General features: G+C 42.3%; 1 protein-coding gene across 1 annotated transcript in view; it reads left to right on the top strand.

The window, feature by feature from the left end:
- Nucleotides 1-23242, top strand: part of DIP2B (disco interacting protein 2 homolog B) — a gene marked incomplete at both ends in the record, with an annotated part of 57172 nt that extends 33930 nt beyond the window's left edge. The window contains 34 exons of the mRNA XM_079547936.1: nt 842-1054; nt 3310-3453; nt 4204-4323; nt 4888-5085; nt 5320-5411; nt 5888-5998; nt 6630-6753; nt 7261-7370; nt 8114-8216; nt 8743-8807; nt 9071-9164; nt 9679-9798; nt 10486-10600; nt 11174-11313; nt 11403-11539; nt 11853-11933; nt 12183-12310; nt 12650-12764; nt 13710-13911; nt 14540-14649; nt 14786-14866; nt 15454-15577; nt 16559-16680; nt 17224-17335; nt 17975-18084; nt 18701-18831; nt 19398-19566; nt 20528-20698; nt 20871-20932; nt 21054-21111; nt 21451-21525; nt 21994-22171; nt 22357-22480; nt 22990-23242. Coding sequence (XP_079404062.1) covers nt 842-1054; nt 3310-3453; nt 4204-4323; nt 4888-5085; nt 5320-5411; nt 5888-5998; nt 6630-6753; nt 7261-7370; nt 8114-8216; nt 8743-8807; nt 9071-9164; nt 9679-9798; nt 10486-10600; nt 11174-11313; nt 11403-11539; nt 11853-11933; nt 12183-12310; nt 12650-12764; nt 13710-13911; nt 14540-14649; nt 14786-14866; nt 15454-15577; nt 16559-16680; nt 17224-17335; nt 17975-18084; nt 18701-18831; nt 19398-19566; nt 20528-20698; nt 20871-20932; nt 21054-21111; nt 21451-21525; nt 21994-22171; nt 22357-22480; nt 22990-23242 — 4292 coding nt within the window. The remainder of the gene's footprint in view (nt 1-841; nt 1055-3309; nt 3454-4203; nt 4324-4887; nt 5086-5319; nt 5412-5887; nt 5999-6629; nt 6754-7260; nt 7371-8113; nt 8217-8742; nt 8808-9070; nt 9165-9678; nt 9799-10485; nt 10601-11173; nt 11314-11402; nt 11540-11852; nt 11934-12182; nt 12311-12649; nt 12765-13709; nt 13912-14539; nt 14650-14785; nt 14867-15453; nt 15578-16558; nt 16681-17223; nt 17336-17974; nt 18085-18700; nt 18832-19397; nt 19567-20527; nt 20699-20870; nt 20933-21053; nt 21112-21450; nt 21526-21993; nt 22172-22356; nt 22481-22989) is intronic.
- Nucleotides 23243-23614: the final 372 nt, after the last annotated feature.

Here is a 23614-nt window from a genome sequence, read left to right as displayed (position 1 = left end):
TCTTTCGGGTGCCTTTTCCTGGTGTCTGTCCAGGTCTCAGCTTTATACTAGCTTGTCCTGTACAGCAGCAAATTCTGAGCTGTGGACACCACACAAATAAAGGTTAGCATTCACTTAGCATCAGCTGGAATCAGACTTTTCCTCCAGCAGATAATCACTGTGAAGAACAGGTAAGTGTTTGTACATAGCACTGGACAGCTTAATGTGTCAAGTAATGAGTGTTTTATTCATGGTAGATTATTATTTTGCAGCTTTAGGACAACAAAATATCTGTTTGCATGGAAATGCAGGATGTGGTTCCTTTTGTGGTTTTTTTCCCCCTCCCCCCTTTTTTTTTGTTTTGTTTTGTTTTCTGCCATTGAAAGGGATCCATTTAAAATACCAGACAAAAGCATTTTCTGCATGTGGCCTTGGCACATTTGTTTCCCAGTGCCTGCATTCTGCTTTGTTGCGTGAATTTTCACTTTTGACAGAGATACTGAGCCCTCACTTTCCATTTCAGAACTACCAGGGTTAGGCAATGCAGCATCTGATAACAGAATATGAGTGGGAAAGTAACGAGACAGAATGAAACGCGGAGAACCCACAAGGATACTTGCCTGTGTTGTGTCTTTTACATGCAGTAAACAAGGGCAGAACACCAGGAGTAAATGTATTCACATTGGATATGTCTGCTGCTTTAACTTTGTTTTGGCCTATTTAACTTTTTTTGACACAGCCTGTGAAAAAAGATCTTCATATTACGTGCCTGTGCCATTGATATGTGACTTGCAAGGAGAGCATGTTCAGTGCAATGTGCTTTTCCCTAAGCAGCTGGAGTTTCTTTTCTGCTTCCACACAGACACGTCTTCCGCATCCGAGGATGAGGGGTCGCTAAGGCGTCAAGCTGCTCTTTCTGCTGCATTGCATCAGAGCTTACAGAATGCTGAGTCTTGGATCAACCGATCTATTCAGGGGTCATCCACATCTTCATCAGCATCCTCTACACTTTCCCATGGAGAAGGCAAAGGGACCAGTGGGTCACTAGCTGATGTATTTGCCAATACTCGAATAGGTAGGAGATGGGTACGAACAGAAAAATTGCTTCAAGTTCAGACTGTATGTATAAAGCTGGAGTTGTCCATTGTGTAAGGGAAATTTGGAACGAGAGTTCAGTTCTGGTGAAACTTGATAGGATCACGACTTTTTTTCTTCTGTAGCAGTTTCAGAATACTGGGTTGGTGGCAAAAAGGGGAAGTGGGGACTAGGAGGTTCCTGAAGTAGGAGAGGTTCTGTGGTGTGATGAGGGCACTGACAGTGGGCATGACTTTGGTTCTGTACACAGCATCGCTTACGTTTACAGCTAGTTGAAGGTACTGCGTGCACAAAGCTGCCATGTGCAAATAGCATTTGACACCTGTGCCCTGCTTACAGGACATGGGCGGTGTCTTTGCCTACTGAGTGGGGGAAATGCTATATTTTAACATTCCGAATGGTTCATTGTTTGTGTTGTATCAGAAGAAAAACAAACAAACAGAAAAAGAACCCCACAAACAGCAGAGCAGCCAAATAGGAGAACAGCGGAGCATGTCATTCAGAGAAAATGGCTGCAGTGAAGTAAGATGGAGCGTAGATCTTTCCTGACTAGTGTGAGAAATAGTCAGCGTTGTGGTGTTGAGAAGATGGAGCATAAACCTACAGATCTGGATACCCCAGGCTCAGTTTTTTGAGGCTCTGAGGTGCTCCTTGCTGCTGATGCTTCTGTATGAAATTGCAGTTTGTTTTTGCTCTGTGTATGTTTCTTTATCTGCTGTTAAGGATACTACTGCATCTTAGGAAATGTCTGTTTGTTGTGTGCTCTCTGCTTTTGCTTAACTGGTTTGGGGCAAGCAGTGCCTAGAAGTGCTGGAATTTTTGTTTCTCTTTTGTTTTCCCCTGTGTTATTTTTCATTTGTTTGTTTCTTTGCTGCAATGCAAGTTGTCTTCTGAAGTGGCAGACTGGGGGAGTTGCCTGTAAAATGTAGTCAAAGTAGTGAATCTGCTTATGAAGCACAGAGGCTCTTCTTAGTTGGGGAATGCAGAAAGCCACATTAACTTCTGTAATGAATTAAGGTAATCTAGCTTTTTATCTATAGAATAACTGCTGTCTGATGAAATTAGAAGTTTATGCAGGAAAGCATCGGGTTTTTTTGCTGCATTGACGCCACATTCATCCTAATTCAAAAGAATGGGAATTCTGATATACACAACTTGGTGCAGCTCTGTGGGGAGAAAGATAAAAAGCCCTGCAAATATTTGAAGTTGTATAAAATCTGAATCCTTCCCAGTGAGCTTAGAAGTTCAGCGCACGAGAAATATTCCTTGCCACCATATCTCCAAAGGTATGCAGTTCTTTCTTAGAGAGAGGAGCAGAGAATCGGTTGCAGAAGCCTTGCTGAATTTCCTTCAGACTGTATCTTTGTAAGCTCATGTGCAGTTTAAAGATTTGTTTTTATTCCCGTTCAGAAGCAACAGTTGCTACTTCTATTAAGCTAGAATAGAACATTTGTGCCCTATCAGATAATTGAGCCTATGGTGTTGTATAAAGAAATCCTATGTAAGCAAAAACTGCTTACTGAAGAAGTTGATGAGTTACTGAAATACGCAGTTATTGCAGTTTTGAAGCTTACAAACTCATCTGGAAAGCAGAACAGTGTCTTGCAACTTAAAGCAAAAGACAGACCCAGCTCACAGCTCGCAGGCTTGCACTGTGCAGCCACTGAGCTGGAAGAAATGTAAGCCTGATGTGGTTGTTTGATGTTCTGCAGTCAATAGACTGCTGCTTGTTTGGTTTTACAGAGCTTTACTGGCCAAAACGAAAATTACATAGTAGAGTTCTAGTAAGAGAGATTACAGGAGAGGTGATGCAGGTTTTTGTTCTGGGGTTCTGAATATTTCAGACATTGCTTGGATTTCAAACTTTTTTTTTAGCAGTACTGAATGTCAAGAGATAAGGTTGATTTTGAAGGTTTGTGACCAAAACCAAATTATCTAAATATTTTACCAAGCAGCTTTTCTGATGTGGATAAAACCACTCATCTTGTGCCTTTGTTTTCTGTTTTCTGGAATAGATAACATATGCTTCCCGGAGTTGCTTAATATTTAGGAAGCAACATGTTTAGCGTTATTAAGAGACCTTATAAATGCAACCCATTGAATTATTTTTAAGCTGGTTGGCAGCAGGTAATTAATGCTTTGCTTTTTCCATCTGATAAGAAGAGGTATATGTTAATTGTCACCTCAATTATCTCCTTTTTTTTTCTTTTTTTTTTTTGTTTTTTAAATTTTTAGAAAATTTCTCAGTTCCCCCAGATGTCACAGCAACTACCTCCTCTTCCTCCACACGCCCAGCAGCAATTGACCTTCCTCCTTCAGGGATCGTGAAGGGCATGCACAAGGGATCCAATCGGTCCAGTCTGATGGACACTGCCGATGGTATGGAACCTTTCAGAGCACACAGGTGTCACAGTGGCCTTAAGGAAGGGCTTGAGTTGGGAGAACAAAACACGTGATTACGTTTGTCCCCTTGAAGCATTTCACAAGTTGGAAGTGGTTGTGTGCTATAGTGGTCACCTGCTTTTAACTGAACTGGAGAAAATTATAGCAGAAATAGCAGACTTTTTTTCTAGAAAGCAGTAGAAATGCATGGGTAAACTGTTAGCTAAAGTTATTGTCCTGGAGTCCTGAGAATGGCAGGTAAGATGAATGAAAGTGCATAAGTTTAAGCTCTAATTAAGATCTCATGGTGCTGATAATAGTCACTGTAAGCTGTTTGGCACAAACCTTTGGGTGGAGGGGTGGCATTAATATCTCTGGTCCCGTTGTGCCCCTCCTCTGCTGGCGATTCTTCCACTGCAGTTGATCAGTGCTGTGTGCAGGTGCAGATCTGTAGCCAATGGTTTACACTGAGTGCAGCTTGTCAGAGGAAATCAGGGAGATCAGACTTTAGAATGGAGTAAAAATGCCTTAAGAATGAGTTTTTATTCCTAGCATTTCCTCACCGCTGGGTTAATTATAATTGATATTACCCTTATTAGTGTCATCCTGCTTGGCACAAGTTTTAATGATGGAGCAATAGTTGAATGAGTGGACACATCAAGAGAAGTATCCTGCAGTGGAAGAAGGTAGGTCATGTGCATTTATAGAGGTGATGCACACTTCATTAGACAAATTCTTTCCCTTCAGGTGTTCCTGTGAGTAGCAGAGTCTCCACAAAGATTCAACAGTTGTTGAACACCTTGAAAAGGCCTAAGAGGCCACCTCTGAAAGAATTCTTTGTGGACGACTTTGAAGAAATTGTGGAAGGTAATAGCACTCAATGTTTTTGTGAATCATTTTTGATGCACGCAGTCCTGTACTTATTTATGCCTTTGTTTTTGATGTTGACTCGGATACATTTACTATTTGCACTGTGTTCATGAAGAGTCTGATTAAAAGAAAAATGAAATAACACACTGTACTGCTGAGTTCTGTGGGGCCTCCACCATGCTGACTTCTTACAATAACTAAATCTACTAACAAAAACTATTTAAATGCTTAAAGACTCTTCCTCTGCTTAGGCTTCTCTGCTTTGATTTCCAAAATTAATTGTCTTCACTTGTTATTTCATTACAACCTTATTTTCTAAGCTTTTCTTTTATCCAATTCTGTGGTACCTTCCTCACTACTGTACTGAATACTTCTTAATGGCATTTTAGGAGAAGGCAGAGGTATTTTGCTGTGTGCAGGGCTTCCTAGAGAAGTGTCACGGGGTGGTTAAACCTGAAAGCTATAAGAAAAAGGCATTTGTTCTCAACGTGTCTTGTGGAATTAACTGCTCCAGAACAAATAGTGCAAGGTGTATTGGAAACATTGTTGAATTTCCTTCAGTTCCACAGCCTGATCCAAATCAGCCCAAGCCAGAAGGACGCCAGATGACGCCTGTGAAAGGAGAACCACTGGGAGTTGTTTGTAACTGGCCCCCTGCCTTAGAAGCAGCACTGCAGCGCTGGGGAACCACACAAGCTAAATGCCCCTGTCTGACAGCACTGGATGTTACAGGGAAACCAGTTTATACCCTCACATATGGTGAGTTGAGCCCTGGCTTCCATTGCTGAGCTGTTCCGTAGAAGCAGTTAGAACACAGGATTGTTGGTGTTAGTCTGACTGCAAACATCTTCCTGTTTTATGGAGCTTTGTAGACAAAGCAGCGTGAAACAGAGGAAGGTGACTGTGGATGGTTAAAGCAGTCAGGAATTGAAGTATTTTCTTGTATGCTGGATTGATTTAGAGTTGTGCAAGTCTCTCTCCTTTGTGTTCTAGGCAAACTGTGGAGCAGAAGTCTCAAGCTGGCCTACACACTGCTTAACAAACTGGGGACCAAAAATGAACCTGTGTTAAAACCTGGAGATAGGGTAATGAGTTTGGGACTGTCTGGTTTTCCCTGTGAAGCACAGAGAGAGTTTTGGGGGCCTGTAACTTACAACAGAGACCAAAATGTTGTTCTCCTAATAGCAAGGCACTTATCCCAGGAGCAGGCTGTTGGGGAAAGATGCTTTTGTGACTTTTCAGTCCTCCTGGCTCCTCCTTTTTGGCTCTGGACCTTGCAGTACATCTAAGGGAGAGCATCGCAGCTGGAAGAAATACAGTTTTAGAACTCTGTTTTGACTGTGTGCCTCTTCATATGTGTGTGGAATATGGGAATGCTGATGTGATTGCTTGGAGTAAGTGCATGTACAGATATGTGGAACAGTGCTTGAAGAAACCCCGTGAAAATGGCTCTCTTAAAATGAAAAAAAATAAAGTCTTCTGACTTTTAGTTACTACAGATCTGAACTTTGTATTTTTTTTCCTCATATTTCAACTAACGAAACATTTTTGTGAATTGCAGGTAGCCCTTGTGTATCCAAACAATGACCCAGTCATGTTTATGGTGGCATTTTACGGCTGTCTCCTAGCAGAAGTGATACCAGTGCCTATAGAGGTACCTCTTACCAGAAAGGTAACGTTGATGGAACTTAGAGGAGTAATAGGCAGATGTGGGATGAAAACCAAGTCAGATCACCAACCTCTGGAAGTGTTTCACAGCACAGAGCAGCTGCCTCAGCTGCTCTCTATTAACACAATGTGCGAGGCTGTTAGGAACATGCAGTAGGACTTCAAAAACATGGAAAAATATATTGACCAGAGAGCTGTGCTGAGCAGCTGCAAATGGTCCATTTGCCTCAGTGCTGTAGTTTGGACAACAGTAGCACTGGCTACTATTACTGCAAGTGATACCTTTGGTGCAGGTAATATTGTGCATCTGCCTTCTGACTGGTGCGATGGGGTCTCATTTCGAGCCTTGCTTCACATGTGCCAGTTTTTTTAATTTTTGCTGGAGGTTGAAGATGTGAAGTATTTTGTGAATACTCAACAAAAGCATTTTCTTTACCCTTACCAGAACTTTCACTATGTTGCCATATTACTTTATATCAAAAACTGTCTAAAAGTAAAGAATTTAGTAAGAGGAAACCAAGAATAACGGCAGATTTCCAGAGCATTACCAGTCTTTAGAATTTGGTAAGGGAAAAGCTGACTAATGTCATCTTTGAACAGGAATGACTCCTCCCCCTCTTCCTCTCTTTCCTCAGGATGCTGGTGGTCAGCAGATTGGTTTTCTTCTGGGAAGCTGTGGTATTGCTTTGGCCCTCACCACTGAAGTCTGTCTAAAAGGGCTTCCAAAAACCCAAAATGGAGAAATTGTTCAGTTTAAAGGTTAGATGGGTTATGTCGTCACTTCTGATTGTACTTTTGCTATAGCAGAACTGTTTGAAATTAGTTGTCAGAAGTCTGAATGCATTTTTCAGGGCTTAAAGTGAACAATTTTCCCAAGAGCATCTCTTACTGTTGTGGGCTTTGTGTGTATGGCGTAGATTGATTTGATGTATCTAACAGAACGACTGTGTTGATCTGGGAGTACAAGCCATGGTTTGTCCTCGTATCCCTTCAGTGACGTTTGGCAGATTCAAAAGCAGTTTTATTAATGATGGAACAATCTATATTTAGGAATACTGCAGGGATCTTTCCTGAGTAGAGGAAGTGCCTTGCTGCCCACTGAACTCCCTGATGAGAAATGCCTTCTGGCTACCAGCTTGGATTGGATTGTTACTGTGTTTGCATAACTAAACTTGGATAAATGATGTGTTTTTGTGTATTCTTGCACAATATAAATCTGTCACTAAGTAAACTGTTATTAATGCTCCACTTTAATTTTGGCTCTAGGTTGGCCTAGATTGAAATGGGTTGTGACAGATTCAAAATACCTCTCTAAATCTCCTAAGGACTGGCAGCCCAACATCTCAGCTGCAGGAACTGAGCCAGCATATATTGAGGTAAGGAGTGAATGGGGAATAGAAAGTAGTTTCTGTGAGCTGAATTTAATGTTCTACTCATCAGAGGGAGAATAATTTCACCTCACAACCGTAAACGTCTCAGTTTCTTGTCACTGAAACAAATCTCGCTGTATACGACCTGCAGTGAAGTGTATTTTAGTTGTGAATATTTTTTGTGGCCTTCGAGCACTGCTCAAAATGAATTGGAAAACACTCTTCCTTTTCCAGAAAGCTGGTAGTTGAATCAGCCAGGCTGAGAAGTGTACTTCCTGTACCCGATAGCACAGATTTCTGGAACTGCTTAAGCCAACAGCATTTTGAATTTTCTCTTCTTACCAGCAGAGTTTATTTTTGTTCGTAGGAGGCCCCAATAAGGCATCTCCTAGGAATTGCAGTGATTTAAGTAGTAACAGTAATTTGGCTATTCTAAATTAGCAAATTGATTTGTCAGTTCTCTTATGGACACAGAAGGAGATGTTCTGAGAAGCAGTAGTAATGAAATGAGCGTGACTACGTTAAATTGCTGTCTTCATCTCTGGACCTAATCTGAATCTAATCTGAGCGTTTGGTACCTGAATCACTATTTTTTCTGTGGTGAACATTGCTTGTACTTTCCTACAGGAAAGAGTTATTTTTTTTGTGGAGCTTTAGAGGAGCAAAATTCCATTTAAGATGGACTCTCTTTTAATTTCCTTTGTGTGTAGAGCCCAGAGTCACACCATGACCTTTTTTTCCTTCTGTAGTACAAGACCAGCAAAGAGGGCAGTGTTATGGGTGTCACAGTGTCTCGGATTGCAATGCTGTCTCACTGCCAAGCTTTGTCTCAGGCCTGCAACTATTCTGAAGGTAGGTGAAGTCACAGAAACATCAAAGAAGTGCTGAGGGGGGAGAGAGGGAAGCAAATCTGTACATCCATTGACTGCAACGTTATTTTTAGAGCTGTATGTCATAGTACTTTAAAATGCAGAGTAGGTCTTTTGAAAGCCATCACTTCATCACTTTTGATTTCCACTGCTTCTGGGAGTCAGCGCCTGAATGATATTCTCTACTCTCTTCTGCTGCTGCTCATGCATAAGGAGGTTAAGACCCTTTCTGTTCCACTGGTGTCCATTAAATGCTGAAATGTGGTTTTCTTACAACTTTCTGGGATGTGTTTCTTCTGTTAAATTGATGTTTGGTTGCCTTCTTTGCATAACAAGGAATTCTGAGTAGTAGAATGTATAATCAGACAAACAAGGCTCTGCACTTGCTTTGCTGCCCTTGGAGCAGATCTGACAGTGTGAAATGACAGATCTGAATGCATGCAGATTTGAGCATAAATAACAGCTGTCCAGGCACATCTTACTTCTAAACTACAACTTTCTCTTTCCAGGTGAAACAATAGTGAATGTTTTGGATTTTAAGAAGGATGCAGGGTTGTGGCATGGCATTCTCACGGTGAGTTGAGCGTGTAAAGACTTTCTAGAGCATTCATAACTTTGTAACTGACATTTGAGGAGATGGTTTAGGGACCACTGACTGTTAAGTCAGTCATACCTTTCTCTCTCCAGAGAATTGTGCATCTGGCAGAAAGTGTAGAAGCATCGTCAGTGAATTTATGTGGCTTTGTAGTATGGAGAGGGCTTGGGAACTGAGGGTGACTTCTGCTTTGTAATTCGTTTGGTGAGCATTTTCTTAAAAGTCCTTTTTCTGCTTTTCAGAATGTAATGAACAAATTGCATACTATCAGCGTGCCCTATTCTGTGATGAAAACCTGCCCACTGTCATGGGTGCAGAGAGTTCATACTCACAAAGGTAACTGTGACTGCATGTTCTGCAACTTAAGCTTGAAGCTTTCAGAATAAATGAGAGAAGAGCATTAAAATCTGAGATATTTTGGAGCCTCTCTTTTTGCTCTTCAGTGACAAATCAAACAGACCAAGTTGCTAATTTGTTTCAAAGTGTGCACAAACTCTTAATCAGCAAACTGCAGAGAACTTCATAGGGACCTCACAACCTGTGTGCTTGAAATCAGTGCTTATGAGACAAAGAAAATAGTTGAGCACAGAGAGATCCATTGATCCCAAATCCTTAGTGGGGTGTTCAAGTGGTGCTGATGGTCCTGGCATCTTGGAGAAGGGGCTGCAGCAGCTCAGGTGGTGGGAAGTGGCCTGCATGTAACAGCAGATGCTGTTCTGTGTTAGGGTTTGCTATCACTACAGGCTCAATGGCCTTGGAGTTTTCTCATCTGTAGTGTTAGAGTGTATTAAAAATGACTCATGGAAAACTTTCATTTTTTCTGATACCTCTTTTTTGTGTTGGGTTGCAGCAAAAGTTGCTTTAGTCAAGTGTCGAGACTTGCACTGGGCCATGATGGCCCATCGAGACCAAAGAGACGTCAGTTTGAGTTCTCTACGCATGCTGATTGTAACTGACGGTGCAAATCCCTGTGAGTATGCCCATACTGCTGTTCTCCAGAGAGATTTCTCAGCAAGTTATTACCACGTGCTCAAATCTAACTCCTTTTGCAGAAGACATGCGTTAGAGTGTTAGGCACCACCAGAGCAGTGGTGCATGGCAGCTGCTGAGTCGTGGTCTGAACCACTGATTGAGCACCTAGGGAGAAGACCTGGACAGATGAGAGAGCACAGGTGAAAGCAATTCACCTGTGAACTGAGAAGGTGAAGCCTGGCTCCACCTCTCTTAGACCTCGTGTATGGCTAGCTAAGGGGCATAAAGAAGTATTTGTCTAGGTCATACTAACTGGCAGGGATGACTGGAATACTGTTAGACCTGTTTTTGATTACAACCACTGCATGGACACAGAGCCTGTGTATGTCTGCATACTGCTGGAAGTTTGGAAAGTATTTGCATTCTTGTTTTGTACTATTAATGTGTTGGGGTTTTTTTACTTATTAAGAACAAGCATCCTAACCCATTGCGGAGCAGAAAAACAGACCTGGTTTATCAGAAGTCCTGTTCAGTAGACACTGATATCTTACAAGATGTCACCTACAGTTTTTAGTAGTGATACTGTACATATTCTCTGCTAATAAGTTGCACTTATTTCTAGGCAGTTTTGGAGACTTTAAGAAACTATATATAAGATTATAGTTGAGTATTTCTTTTTTTCCAGGGTCTGTTTCCTCATGCGATGCCTTCCTGAGCTTGTTTCAGAGTCACGGGCTTAAACCAGAGGCAATTTGTCCATGTGCCACATCTCCGGAAGCGATGACTATTGCAATACGGAGGTAATGGCTGCTCAGCACTGCAGTTTATCTGCTAGATTAAGTGATGCTGGCTAAGGCTTGTTCACACATCTGTTGGTCATAGTTGACTTCAGCATGTAATAAGCTCCACTGACATTTACTGTGTGTACTCAGGGTATTCAAGTAGCTAAATTGTTCAGCGAGTGTTTTTTTTCTCTATAAGATGAGCAATATCTCAACAGGACCTTTAAGAATTCTGCACTGCTTTCTGAGTTGAAAATCAATATGAGTTTATACAGCCACTTTCATAGTCTGTTTGTGTCCGTTGCTGCCCTCTGTAAATCAGTAGCACTGTAATCACCCGTGAGCTGGTATTTAACACAGGTTAAATTAAAGACCTGGAAGAAGAGTTGTGATTCACGTGATGATTCGCATTTGCCCAAGAAGAAGTGTTCTTACTTAGAGTTTGATGCCTGGTTCTCACCAGAGGACATCTCTGCTCCCATTTTACAGTTTAAATTTGTTATGCAAAGAACAGACACTAAAGTCTGCATTCTTCAGGTGCTCTGATATCTTATGTGTGATTTGGCGTATTGACTTCTGTGTCTTTCAAAGGCCCGGGGTTCCTGGGGCACCTCTGCCTGGAAGAGCCATACTGTCCATGAATGGGTTGAGTTTTGGTGTGATACGTGTCAATACTGAAGACAAAAACTCTGCACTCACTGTTCAGGATGTTGGGCACGTGATGCCAGGAGGTAAGAATACATGGGAGTCTCTCCCGAGGATGTCTGAGAATGCTCTGGAACGTGTTGGGAAAAGAATCACTCTGTTTGATTGGTCCTAGGAATGATGTGTATAGTGAAACCCGATGGACCACCTCAGCTGTGTAAAACAGATGAGATTGGAGAAATCTGTGTCAGCTCCAGAGCAGGAGGAATGATGTATTATGGGCTGGCAGGGCTGACAAAGAATACGTTTGAGGTATGTGCAGCAGAGTGTATATTTCTTCCCTGATTTCCTCTTAAGAACAAACCTTGGATGTTCTCTTGTTTTTGTAACTTACGTGTTAATGTCGGCTTTTGAAGAGAAACCCAGAAAAACTCATTATGGTTAAATATTTTCTGTGCTTCTCCTTCGTGAGGATGCCTCACGGTGCTAAAATGATTGCAGCGGGGATTTCCTCCTTATTGTTTCACTCACATACAATACAGCTCTTGATACTGAATCATGGGAGCGTGTTTTTCTAGCCTCAGGCAAATCCACTTTGCCTCCAACGTCCTCCCTTCTGTTGCAGGTTATTCCTCTGAACTCAGCTGGCTCTCCAGTGGGTGATGTGCCATTTGTCCGTTCTGGCTTGCTGGGCTTTGTTGGACCTGTACGTAACATAGCTTCTGAGCTTGTGTGAGCGTGTGCTAATGGCCTAGAATGTTTAAAAGAAGAGCATTTGTGTTTGGAAATGTGTGTGTGTGGTTGCTTGTTGAGAGTGACAGGATAATTGAGAGAGAATTCTGTTGATCTAGCTACTGAGACCAGTAAGAATTGCAGAATATGCAAATCCTGGAATTTGTGTCTGCTTTATATATAAACGTGTGGGTCACCAACTGGTACCTTTCTTATCTTTCAGGGCAGTTTGGTGTTTGTGGTTGGAAAAATGGATGGATTGCTGACAGTCAGTGGGCGGAGGCATAATGCTGATGACATTGTCGCAACTGGGTTGGCAGTAGAGTCAATAAAAACAGTTTACAGAGGAAGGTTAGTAAATTAAAACTCACCCCTCCCCTAAGCTTCCCCACGTAATATAATGAAATGGGATCTTCAGTATAATCTCCCACTTTTCTCCAGTAACTGGTCTATTTTGGTAAGTCAGTTGAAGTAAACGTATTTTTGGCTCAGCCATTAATCGGCCTGGTGACTGTTTTGCTGTCTTATATTTTATTTTCTGTACTTGCCCCCATGGGTTTGGTTTCCTTGTGAGGATTTTTTATTTTTATTTTTATTTTTTTGAGAGAGAAAGTTTTATCTTCTTTTGGTCACTGCTACTGAGGAGTATATTCAGAATTCCTGCCAACGTAGCTCTCCTGTTGTCCTTAGGATTGCTGTATTCTCAGTATCTGTCTTCTACGATGAGAGGATTGTGGTGGTGGCAGAGCAGAGGCCAGATGCATCTGAGGAGGACAGTTTTCAGTGGATGAGTCGAGTACTGCAGGTAAGCCCAGTGACAAAGGTGAACAAGGGGGGTTTGTGCAGTTTTTCAGTGTGTGGGCAGATCAGAGGCCATCAGCATGACCTACATGCAAAGAGCATGGTCTTGTGCCTCTTGGCACAAGGTAGTTTTACAAGGTTGCAAGCTGGGTACATCTGCTGTGTACAAGCTGTTCTGTTGTGTCCTGAAGGTCCTGGGAAAGTGGCTGCAACAAAGAATAAGCTCGAACAAATTTATCAGCATTGTGCTACACAGTGGCTGTATAGAGAAACACAATTGCCTCTCAACACTGCAAAGCACATCTAGTGCTCAAACGCAGTAATTCTGCTACTGTATTAGATCTTGCTAGTGTTCAAAGCCAGGTTTTAAACTTGCCCTTATCTTTAAGGCATATTTTCAACAGAAAGGCAGTAAACAGAAAATAGTTAAAACAGCTGAACAAGCGTAGTCCTGAGAAAGTAGAACAAATGGCAAATGCTTACTTTGAGAGCTGCATGCAGGAATGTGGTGAGGTATGCAAACTAGGCAGAGAAATCAGGGAAGTACCTGGTAACCTGAATAATGTATTAGTTGCCTGAGTGCTGAGGCAGACAAAAAAAGAACAGAGTGATGATACAGTGGAGAGACAGATGGATAAAATCCCAGAATCAAAATCATGTGATTTTGATCACAAGCAACTGGGTATATTTTGAGATTTTAGTCATGAAAAGTTTAAAAATGAACTTCTGGTATATGGATTGGATTAGGGATGCAAGCAGGCACTTAACTCTTAACACTGAGTAAGAGGAACTAATGCTGCACAGGTGAAATTGAATGACAGTGGCTGCCCTGCTCCTTCAGTACCTTACAAATGTAGCATTTTGTTTTGTGGCATGGCAGTGAAGCCTGTAAAACTACACCATCTCTAGTAACACCAAAAATTCAAGTGACCTTCTTTCCTTTCCTTAGGCAATTGACAGCATTCACCAAGTGGGTGTATATTGCCTTGCTCTTGTGCCAGCTAATACATTGCCAAAAACTCCCCTGGGAGGGATCCATATCTCTCAAACTAAACAGCACTTTCTGGAGGGCTCTCTGCACCCGTGCAACATCCTCATGTGCCCGCACACGTGTGTGACGAACTTGCCAAAACCCAGGCAGAAACAACCAGGTAACCTGAGTCCCTTTTGTTTAACGTTGGTGAATTGAAGCTCACTACTTCAGATACGGGAAGCTGTACGATGCCTGTGACACTGAGTGTCCTGCTTGCTAGAAGCAGGGACTTGTGTTGTTGCCCATGGCTACTTTGTTTGATGCCTTTCTTGGCACGTGGCAGTCAGGAATTCTGATTCCTACTTCTGAGCTCATTGAGACTATCTCTGCCAATGAGTGGGAGATGAGCCCTGCCTTCTGAACTGTATTATCAAGATTTCATTGCCTCTTCTCACTTGTGCCTGGGAGCAGCAGAAAACCTTTCTGCCTTTGCGTTCAACAGATTGCAGTTCTAGGCCAACTCCTTATCATTTATATTACAAGTCCTGACTGCAGCGCAGACCTCAATCCTCCTTTACAAAGCAGCAGCTTTTCTCCTTGTGTTAGGTCTGTTTTTTGGGGTAGAGGAAACTTAGCCTGCCTCATATATAACCAAAGGAAAAGTCACTTTGTTATAAGTTGCTACGAGGCCTCCAGAGCTGTCAGCTTTTGCTTGTTTGTAACATTACTCTGCTGCAGGTAATACTGAAAGATGCCATTCATAGCACGTGAGTGTGTTCTGATTCTATGTGGCTCTTAACCAACAGGTGTTGGCCCTGCCTCTGTGATGGTGGGGAACCTGGTTGCTGGGAAGCGTATTGCTCAAGCCTCTGGAAGAGATCTTGGTCAAATAGAAGACAATGATTTAGTTAAAAAGGTAAATCAGTGTTTTTTACAACTGGAGTATGCAAGAAGAGTTTATCCTACAGTTGAATGCAAGGCAGCAAAGTGAGACAAACATAGTATTGCTTAAGTAGAGGAACTAGTATTTAGTTACTGCCTCTTTGTTTTAGCACCAGTTCCTGACAGAGGTGTTACAGTGGAGAGCTCACACAACTCCTGACCACGCGCTCTTCCTCTTATTAAATGCCAAGGTACAGTCACTTTTGTTTTGTTTTTTTTTTTTTTAAGGTCCAGCATGTTATTCAGCCCAAGTTAGAGACTGTGTTTAACATCTTTGCCCACTGCAGTGTCCTCTATTTTGCCTCTGTCAGAAGTTGCCCTAGGGTTTCTAACTTAAAGTTGCACCTTTTGAACCTGCAGGTCACTTGTCTTCTTAATGCCCGCAGTGGTTTGATGCTTCATTTTAAAACTGAGCGTGTTTGTAGGTCCCACTGGTTCCTGTATCATTTAATGATGTATCCCTGTTGAGTATATTCTGGCAAGGTTCTGGTGCAAGAAGACTTGAACTGACTCCTGGAAGGTAGAATTTTCTAGAACAGATCTAACTCTATTTCTGTCTTTTCCAAATTGTAGTGGATAAACAGCTCAGTGAGCACCAGCAGCAGATAGGTATTGATAACTTGATAACTTGTAGCTATAGACTAATGCTAGTGAGCAAGGTTGTTGGGTTGTTCTGTTTTTTCGGTTTGGTTCCAGCAGCTGTCTTACTGACACGTGTTGTGCTTGCTGGAAACTAGTGTCAGAGGCTGTGGTTGGAACACTTCTGTCTCTTTTCAAGGGAACTGCTGTGTGTACAGCCACCTGCCTTCAGCTGCACAAAAAAGCTGAGAGAATTGCATCAGTGCTCTGTGACAAAGGACATCTCAATGCAGGAGACAATGTGGTGCTTCTTTATCCTCCTGGTAAGCAAGCTTTAAAAAGAACTGCATCCCATCATGAAAATGCAGTGTGGTGTTTCTTTGATATTTCATTGAGATCTGGAAGTCCAGGGGGGATCATTGAAACACCAAGACATCAGGGATGCATGACTTCGTGATCTAGTTTTGACTCCATAGAGGGCTGTCCTCATGTCTTGCAGTTGCAGTATCACAACTCCAGCATTGATTCTTTAGTTTTGGAAGAGTGGATTTGTACCTTCTCACTCCTGGAGAGATGCCCTCAGCTCTAGGGATCTTACTGTCTCCTGATGCTTAGGATAAAAACTTTTTTTTTGTGGTTATCAAAGAACTTATGGTATGATGACACTCACTGTAAGATTACTAGAAATGTGTGACCGCACTGCATGTGCTGGAGAAATGCATTATGTGCCCTAACTGAGACCTCTTGGCTCCTGGTCTGTTCAGATCTTGTTTGCCTGAAGTCACGATGACAATTAGCAGCTGTTTATCCAGGGAAAGCTGTGAGAAATGGCAGGGTGGGTTCTGGTACTGACTGGTGCCGTCGCCTTCAGCTCTGCTAGCTGCCTCTTCCACAGCAGTAGGTTGGGAACAGTGGGAAGTGTGGTCTGTCTGCTCACACCTTTATCACTTGGCGTGTGTACAATGCTCACTGCTGATGAGAGGTGCTGTGTACTTCCACTGCCAGAGACTCTGTTTTGAACTGACTGACTTTTGAGTCATTCAACACTGGGATATTCTTTTCCTGAACAGTGGATATGGTTTGCTGTGGTCAGTGTTCTGTGCTTTCCCAGCCCCCTGTCCCAAGCTTCCTTAGCTTCCTTGCCATGCTGACCTAACAGTTTGGTCTGCTTATGTTGGACACCTGTGCTGTGGGAGTGTACCTTTTTCTAATGAAAATTTTAACTGATGCTCAGAGAAAACTCCTCAGGGGAAAGGCTGGTGTCACCAGGGTGTTGTACACTACAGCCTGTCGTGTCCTTGCAGGCATTGAGCTAATCACCGCGTTCTATGGCTGTTTGTATGCTGGCTGCATCCCTGTGACCGTGAGACCACCTCATGCTCAGAGCCTCACTGCTACTCTGCCCACTGTGCGAATGATCGTGGAAGTGAGTAATGGGGCCTCAGTGTGGCTGGAGCACTCTTGTTTCAGCCTCTCCTATTTGAATAGTTAACACAGCTGTCTACGGTATTTGCATGATAGTGGTGAAGGACAGTGTTCTAATTCATAAGATGCAAGAGAGAACCACCCCTCCTATGGAACAGTTGTTTCTGAGGGATACTAATGTGATGGTGCTACCTAAAATTTCGTACCCGTCTCCTTACTGGAGAGTGCAAATCCTGCTATCAATTATTTTCCAAGTCAGTAATCTAGACAGAATATCTCCACATGATAAACAGAGAAGAAGTTAGATTTGGGCTGTTGAAATAATTTACTTGCTCTAAAGGTTCTGCCCTGGTTGTTTGCCTTTTAATCTGAGTTTGGGGTTTTAATGAAGGAAGTGTTGGAAAAGCCACAGCAATTAATGCGAGTTGACCAGGGAGAAGGTGGCTGCAGGTGGTAAAATATATTCTGTGAATATGAAATCTTGCAGTGAATAACGTCTGAAGGAGTTGCTTTTGTCTTGATTAGCAATTGTTTATCTTTTTAGGTCAGCAAAGCTGCATGTATTCTCACAACCCAGACCTTAATGAGACTACTGAAATCCAGAGAGGCAGCTGGTGCTGTAGATGTGAAAACCTGGCCGACCATCATTGATACAGGTGTGGTCTGTGGACTTGGAAGACTTTTTCAAGTTCTGTGCAGGGGTTACCATTGACTTCCAAAGGGAGAGGCTGTTCCCCATTCCAGATGTTAACCAGATGGCTCATAAGGTTTTGTTAGAATGTTCAGAAAAATGATGAAAGATAGGAGCCAACTCTTTGTTTGCTCATCTCTTTTCTCCATTTGTTGAACTATTGATGGAACATAATTTTCATGGAAAGCCACATTGAAATAACAGTCATTCCTTGATGACAGTGTTTCAAGCTGTGGTCGATTTACCTGGCCTCCTGGTCTGGCACTGTAGAGTGACTCAGAGGGCATAAGAAGCAGAATATGTTCCTGGACTGATTGTATCTCCTGATACCTGGCCTTGCTTCATCCCTTGGCTCCGGAGTTTAAGAAAATTCAAGAAAAATTAAAATCATGTATTTAAAATGTTTGGTTTACACACAGAAAAGAATGAATAACTTCTTCCAGGGGAATTTTTGCAAGACTCTTTTTATGTTCTGTGTGTCATCTTTGTAAAATGTTGTAATCAAAAGGTTTATGGTCCACCTCAGTCTTTCTGAAAACTGTTCTTCTTTTAAACACTAATTTAGTAATAAAAAATTAAACATGTTTGTTTCTTCCTTGCACAGATGACTTGCCCAGGAAGCGGCTCTCTCAGATCTATAAACCACCCACGTCTGAAATGTTAGCATATCTAGATTTTAGTGTTTCCACAACAGGCATGCTTACAGGAGTGAAGGTACAGTAAAATGCTTCTAGAAGACAAATTTTTTGGTGTCTTGTCTTTGGCTGATAATCCAGACCAGCTCTCCTGCTTACCTCCACCAAAACTGGCTTTGTAGCTTAAATAAAGGCCGTACTTTTCTCTGAGTAAGGCTGTAAATTCCCTGCATGCAATGCAGTGTGACTTCAGACTGAAGAATCAGCTCTGCTATGTAGAAAGTGAGGTCTCTACAGTGGGCATCAGGAGTTCTGCTGCCTCCCACCAGAGAGCAGGCTGACAGGAGAGCAGTGGGTGTGAGGAGCACAGCTGTGTGCTTTTGCTTCTCCCCCCAACACTAAGAGCAAAATAGGAATGCAATTGACAGAGAAGATGATATGAAACTGAAAAATGAAAGCCTTAGTGTGTCATTAATGATCAGCTCTGTTTGGAGTCTGAGAAGCCCAAAACCTTTCAGCAGTAGCTGTTGTCACAGTTTCTGGCTCGTGTGGTTCTGCGATGCTCTGCATCTGCTGTGGGAGATAAGGGAAGAAGAAATGGTATCAAGGCAGTTGGTGTTCTTACCTGCCTGTCTTTACTGTGATGTGAGATTTCAGCAGGATTTCATCCAGTTTCTCTGTCTTTGGTGTTGCAGATGTCCCACGCAGCAGTGAGTGGTCTCTGCAGGGCCATCAAGCTTCAGTGTGAGCTCTACTCCTCACGGCAGATTGCAATTTGTCTTGACCCCTACTGTGGACTAGGGTTTGTGCTCTGGTGCCTTTGCAGGTAGGACCCTTGAGGGAGAAAAGGGTAAAGGTTAACTCTTGGTAGATTTTAAATGGGAAATAGCAGTCCATGTCTGTAATGAGGCATATATTTCGGCATTATAAAATGACTAACTTGTAGTAAGAGGAGAATTTGTCTTAAACTGACAATAATATGTTCCCTTTTCCTGCAGGTTAGCAAGTTGTTATCCCATGTTGATTATGCACATTTGTGCTGCCAAATATTACTGGCTTCAGAATGCTTCTCTTCCTTGATTATATGTTGCAGCAATGGAATTTTCTTTCTGTAGATTGTGTGGTTGAGCTGATTCTCTTCCTTTGCTTTCAGTGTGTGCACGCTTGTGTGCACATAAATTGTTGTTCTTGTAAAATAAGTTGTATTTATAATACATTGTTGCTACAGAATGTGGGCACTGGAGCTATCATCGGTTTGCCTCAGATCAGAGTCCCACAGCTTGCTTGTGGTCTATCAGGAATGTAAGGCGAAATGAAAATATAGTAAATATTAATTTAAAGATTGCTACCTGCTACACAAAAATATATTCTTCTCTTTGATGTTTTTCACAGTGTGTATTCTGGACACCAGTCAATTTTAATTCCTCCTATGGAGCTGGAATCCAATCTTTCTCTCTGGTTATCTACTGTCAGCCAGCATAAAATAAGGGACACTTTCTGTTCCTACTCAGTCATGGAACTGTGCACAAAGGGACTTGGAAACCAAGTTGAAACATTAAAGGTGAGAAATGTTTCTTGACAATTGCGCCACATAAATTAATGCAACTGCTGTAGCAAGTGAAGTGGCACGGTTGTTAAAGACAACACATAATGATGCACAAGCCTGCTGCCCACAGCTTGCTCAGAAAGCAAAAGCAACAAAAGAATGTTTGGAGCCCCAGGAAATTAAAAGGATTGAAATCAAGTAAGGTGCATGCATTGCAGTGTAGGGGGCACATTGCCAAGGAGTGTCAGAGACTGCTGGGCAAGCCCTGAAGAGAGGATGCCAGCAGCAAAATGCTCTGCGGAGGAATTGCTTATATAACAGTCTGCAGTGAAGGCTCAGATCAGTGCATGATGTAAAGCACACACGTTAAGTGCTTGGCTAAATAAAGGGGTTTCCTCCTGGGGGATGAGAGGAAGGAAAAAACAGCTGCATAAAAGGCTGGAGGTGTTTTCTGCTTGGGGTTTACTGAAATAATTTGGGAGCTCCATCTAGAAGGTTAAGGATCAGTCTTGTTCTGTTGGTGGCAGAGTCCCTCTGCCTTGTGGTGTGTCACCAGTTAACAGAATAACGTATGGGTTTGTAGTGCTCATGCTGTTCAGTGCATTTATGATATGGTTTGGAAGTAATAACGGATTAATGGATTCTGGTCTTGGTTTGGTTAAAGGCTCAGTGCAACCTCCATAAATGGCTCCACATTCTCACTTGGTTTGGTTTCCATCTATATAAATAGGGAAGGGAATGAAAGGTGTAATCTTAGCTGACAAGCTCTGCAGAAGCACATGGCGCTACATTCTCTAGCAGAGGAAAGGAGCTGTGCTGATGATCTTGTTCTACCAATGTTTTTAGGCTCTGGTCAGATATTTTACAGTAACAAATAGGAGCTGAAAAGAGGACATTGAGCACAAGAAGTCACTTTCTCAGGGGGATGAGATCTCGGTGCAGTGTCCTGTGCACTCATTTGCACACTCTTTTCTAGGCACGAGGAATTAATCTGTCCTGTGTCCGGACGTGTGTGGTTGTTGCAGAGGAACGACCACGAGTTTCTCTCACTCATTCATTCTCAAAACTCTTCAAAGACATTGGCCTGTCGTCTCGTGCTGTAAGCACCACCTTTGGATCAAGGGTCAACGTTGCTATCTGTTTGCAGGTAACAGGAATGCTTTCTAGGGCCTGTGCTGTCACTGCCATCAGGTTTCCACGTTACCAATTGAGAGTACAATGCAAACTTCCTAATCTGAGTGTGATTCTTCACTGTGAGCTTAGCCCCACATGGGCACAAGTTGCCTAAAATATATATTTTTTAATGTTTACTGTTTCAGGGAACCTCTGGGCCTGATCCCACCACAGTGTATGTAGACCTGAAATCCTTGAGACATGACAGGTACAGTAAGTTTGCTTGACGAGTAACTCATCTATAAAATGTTGTAATAGCACTGAGCTACCACTCCTCTCAGCAGATTTCAGCTCTCTTCTTTCCCTGACTGTGTTTTCTTTAATTTCAGAGTACGTCTAGTGGAAAGGGGAGCTCCACAAAGTCTGCTGCTTTCGGAATCTGGGAAGGTAATTTCACGTTTCTCCCCTTCCCCTCATGATGCTGACGTGTTGCTGATAGCGGTGGCCTCGTGGCATAGCATGAGGAGTGTTGGTTACACTGCTCCTCTGAAAGGTTACTTTGATTTGTAATGGAGTAGAGTGCCTTACCCGTGTGGCTCTTCAGACAGGAAATACTTTTGTTCTGACAGTGCTTTGTCGTACGTGCCCTAGCATGTTCTATCCATGTTAGTGATTTCCATGGGTGAAACCATGCCTTTGTGGAAACAAATGAACAGCCTTGGTGCTTTAGCTGTGTGTGAAGATAATTCGCAAACTGATTTGCATATTCCTTCTTATGATCTTTAGATTTTACCTGGAGTCAAAGTGGTTATTGTTAATCCTGAGACAAAAGGGCCTCTTGGAGATTCTCATCTTGGAGAGGTAAGCACGGATGTGGCTTTTTGGGTAGCTTTTCCTGCTGTCTGCTTCTTGATCTGTGTTCTCTCTTTGATTATCTAAGTTGATGGTAAGCAATACCTGTGGGCCTCTTTAAGTTGAATTACTGCTGGAGTGTTACTGCTCGTATGACTGGCTTCCAAATAATCTAAATTATATTTTGCTCTGCTTATCTCAGTAACACAACAATATGTTCAGTCTGTATTGAAATTATAAAAATCCACAGGTTTCCCATATCCTCACTTTAATGTTATTAGCAGAGGATATCTGCAAGATCCATTTTTAGGGTGCTTGGCAGTTTGAGCTAAACGTGAAACGTTTTTGGACCTGGAAGGCCTTAGCTTTGTTCATACCTAACGAGACCCTCCTTGTTAGTTTATCGTTTGCTTTATTTAAACACTCAGAAGATGCCCTTTTGTTGTAACTCGCGGATCGATTTTTCCACTTCTGCAGATTTGGGTGAACAGCCCACACACAGCCAGTGGCTACTACACCATCTACGACAACGAAACCCTGCAAGCTGATCATTTCAACACTCGTCTGAGCTTTGGAGATGCAGCTCAGACACTTTGGGCTCGGACTGGGTACCTTGGTTTTGTGCGTCGGACAGAACTTACAGCTGCCAGCGGAGGTAGGGCAGAAACGAGTCTTTATCTTTCAAATAAAGAGTTTTCTCCCATACAGTACAATGGATAAGTTCTCATCAACGTATCTGTGTAAAGGAGACACTTGATTAGTATCCAGATCCCATTTACTGTCTGCCTCTTCCTGTTTTCGTTGTGTGCATGCGTCTCATTTCTGATTTCTCCTCTCTAGAGCGCCATGATGCTCTGTATGTTGTTGGAGCACTGGATGAAACTCTGGAACTGCGGGGGCTGCGTTACCACCCGATTGATATCGAGACGTCTGTATCTCGGACGCACAGGAGCATCGCTGAATGGTAAAGCAGCAGTGAAAAATGAATTCATCCTAGTATAGATGGAACGTAGCAGTGCTTACGTAAGGATGCAGGATTTAATAAGGAGAAAAAAAAACATAAGCACAGAGCATAGACAAATACTTTTTCAGATACTTTTTTTTTCTTTTTGTGTTACCATCAGCAAGTGGTGTGATCTTGATGTGCATCTCCTTTCCCATCCGTAGATAAAAATAATACTGGGCTGACTGACTGTGAATCTTGTCTCACAAGCCTTAATTCAAAATAGAAATCACAATTTCCAGTTCTGTGATTACATTTAAGTCGGTGAAGGCAGCAATTAATTCGTTTGTCAAATTGATTTGTGTCTGAACTGATGTTTGACACACTGACAGTGGGTATTCATTGGAGTTGTGCTACTTGGTAATGCAATGCAAATCAGGTGGTAAATGCTATCTAAGGAAAAAAATTTGGAACTCTGCATTTTTGTATTTGTGAAAATAACTCGGTTTTCTGTTTGTTTGCTCTTTCAGTGCTGTATTCACGTGGACCAACTTGCTCGTGGTCGTCGTGGAGCTGTGTGGCTGTGAACAGGAGGCCCTGGATTTAGTTCCTCTGGTTACAAACGTGGTCCTGGAAGAGCATTATCTCATTGTGGGAGTGGTGGTGGTGGTTGATCCCGGCGTTATTCCTATCAATTCCAGGGGGGAGAAACAACGGATGCATCTCCGTGACAGTTTTCTGGCTGACCAGTTAGACCCCATCTATGTTGCTTATAACATGTAGTGTGTGGGGGAGCGATGCTCAGAAACTTGATGGCTCCACCAAACGACAAAGGGTGGCCATAGAAATGAAGCTGGTGAAAATTACTAATACTTGATATAAAGTTTGAGATTGCTGCCATATTCCCTTCATCTCATCCTGTGATATTAAGATCACATGAACTACCAGTGGAAAAAAGGAAATGTGGTAGACAATGGAAAACATTCATAACGGTTTACTGAAATATTAGCTTTATAGCAAATGCAAAGTTGACAAGCATGTGAGCTACAAAATTCCTAAGGCCTTTACAGTAGTGTTACTTTTTTCATCTGTTGTACATATTTGTATTTTTATCTAATACTGTTTTAGGATTCTCTAAGGGGAGGGTTTATTTAG

This window comes from Tetrao urogallus (assembly GCF_951394365.1).
Source record: "Tetrao urogallus genome assembly, chromosome: 35".
Taxonomy (NCBI): Eukaryota; Metazoa; Chordata; class Aves; order Galliformes; family Phasianidae; genus Tetrao; species Tetrao urogallus.
Note: the sequence above shows the minus strand (reverse complement) of the source record. Positions and strands in the feature narration are given on the sequence as shown.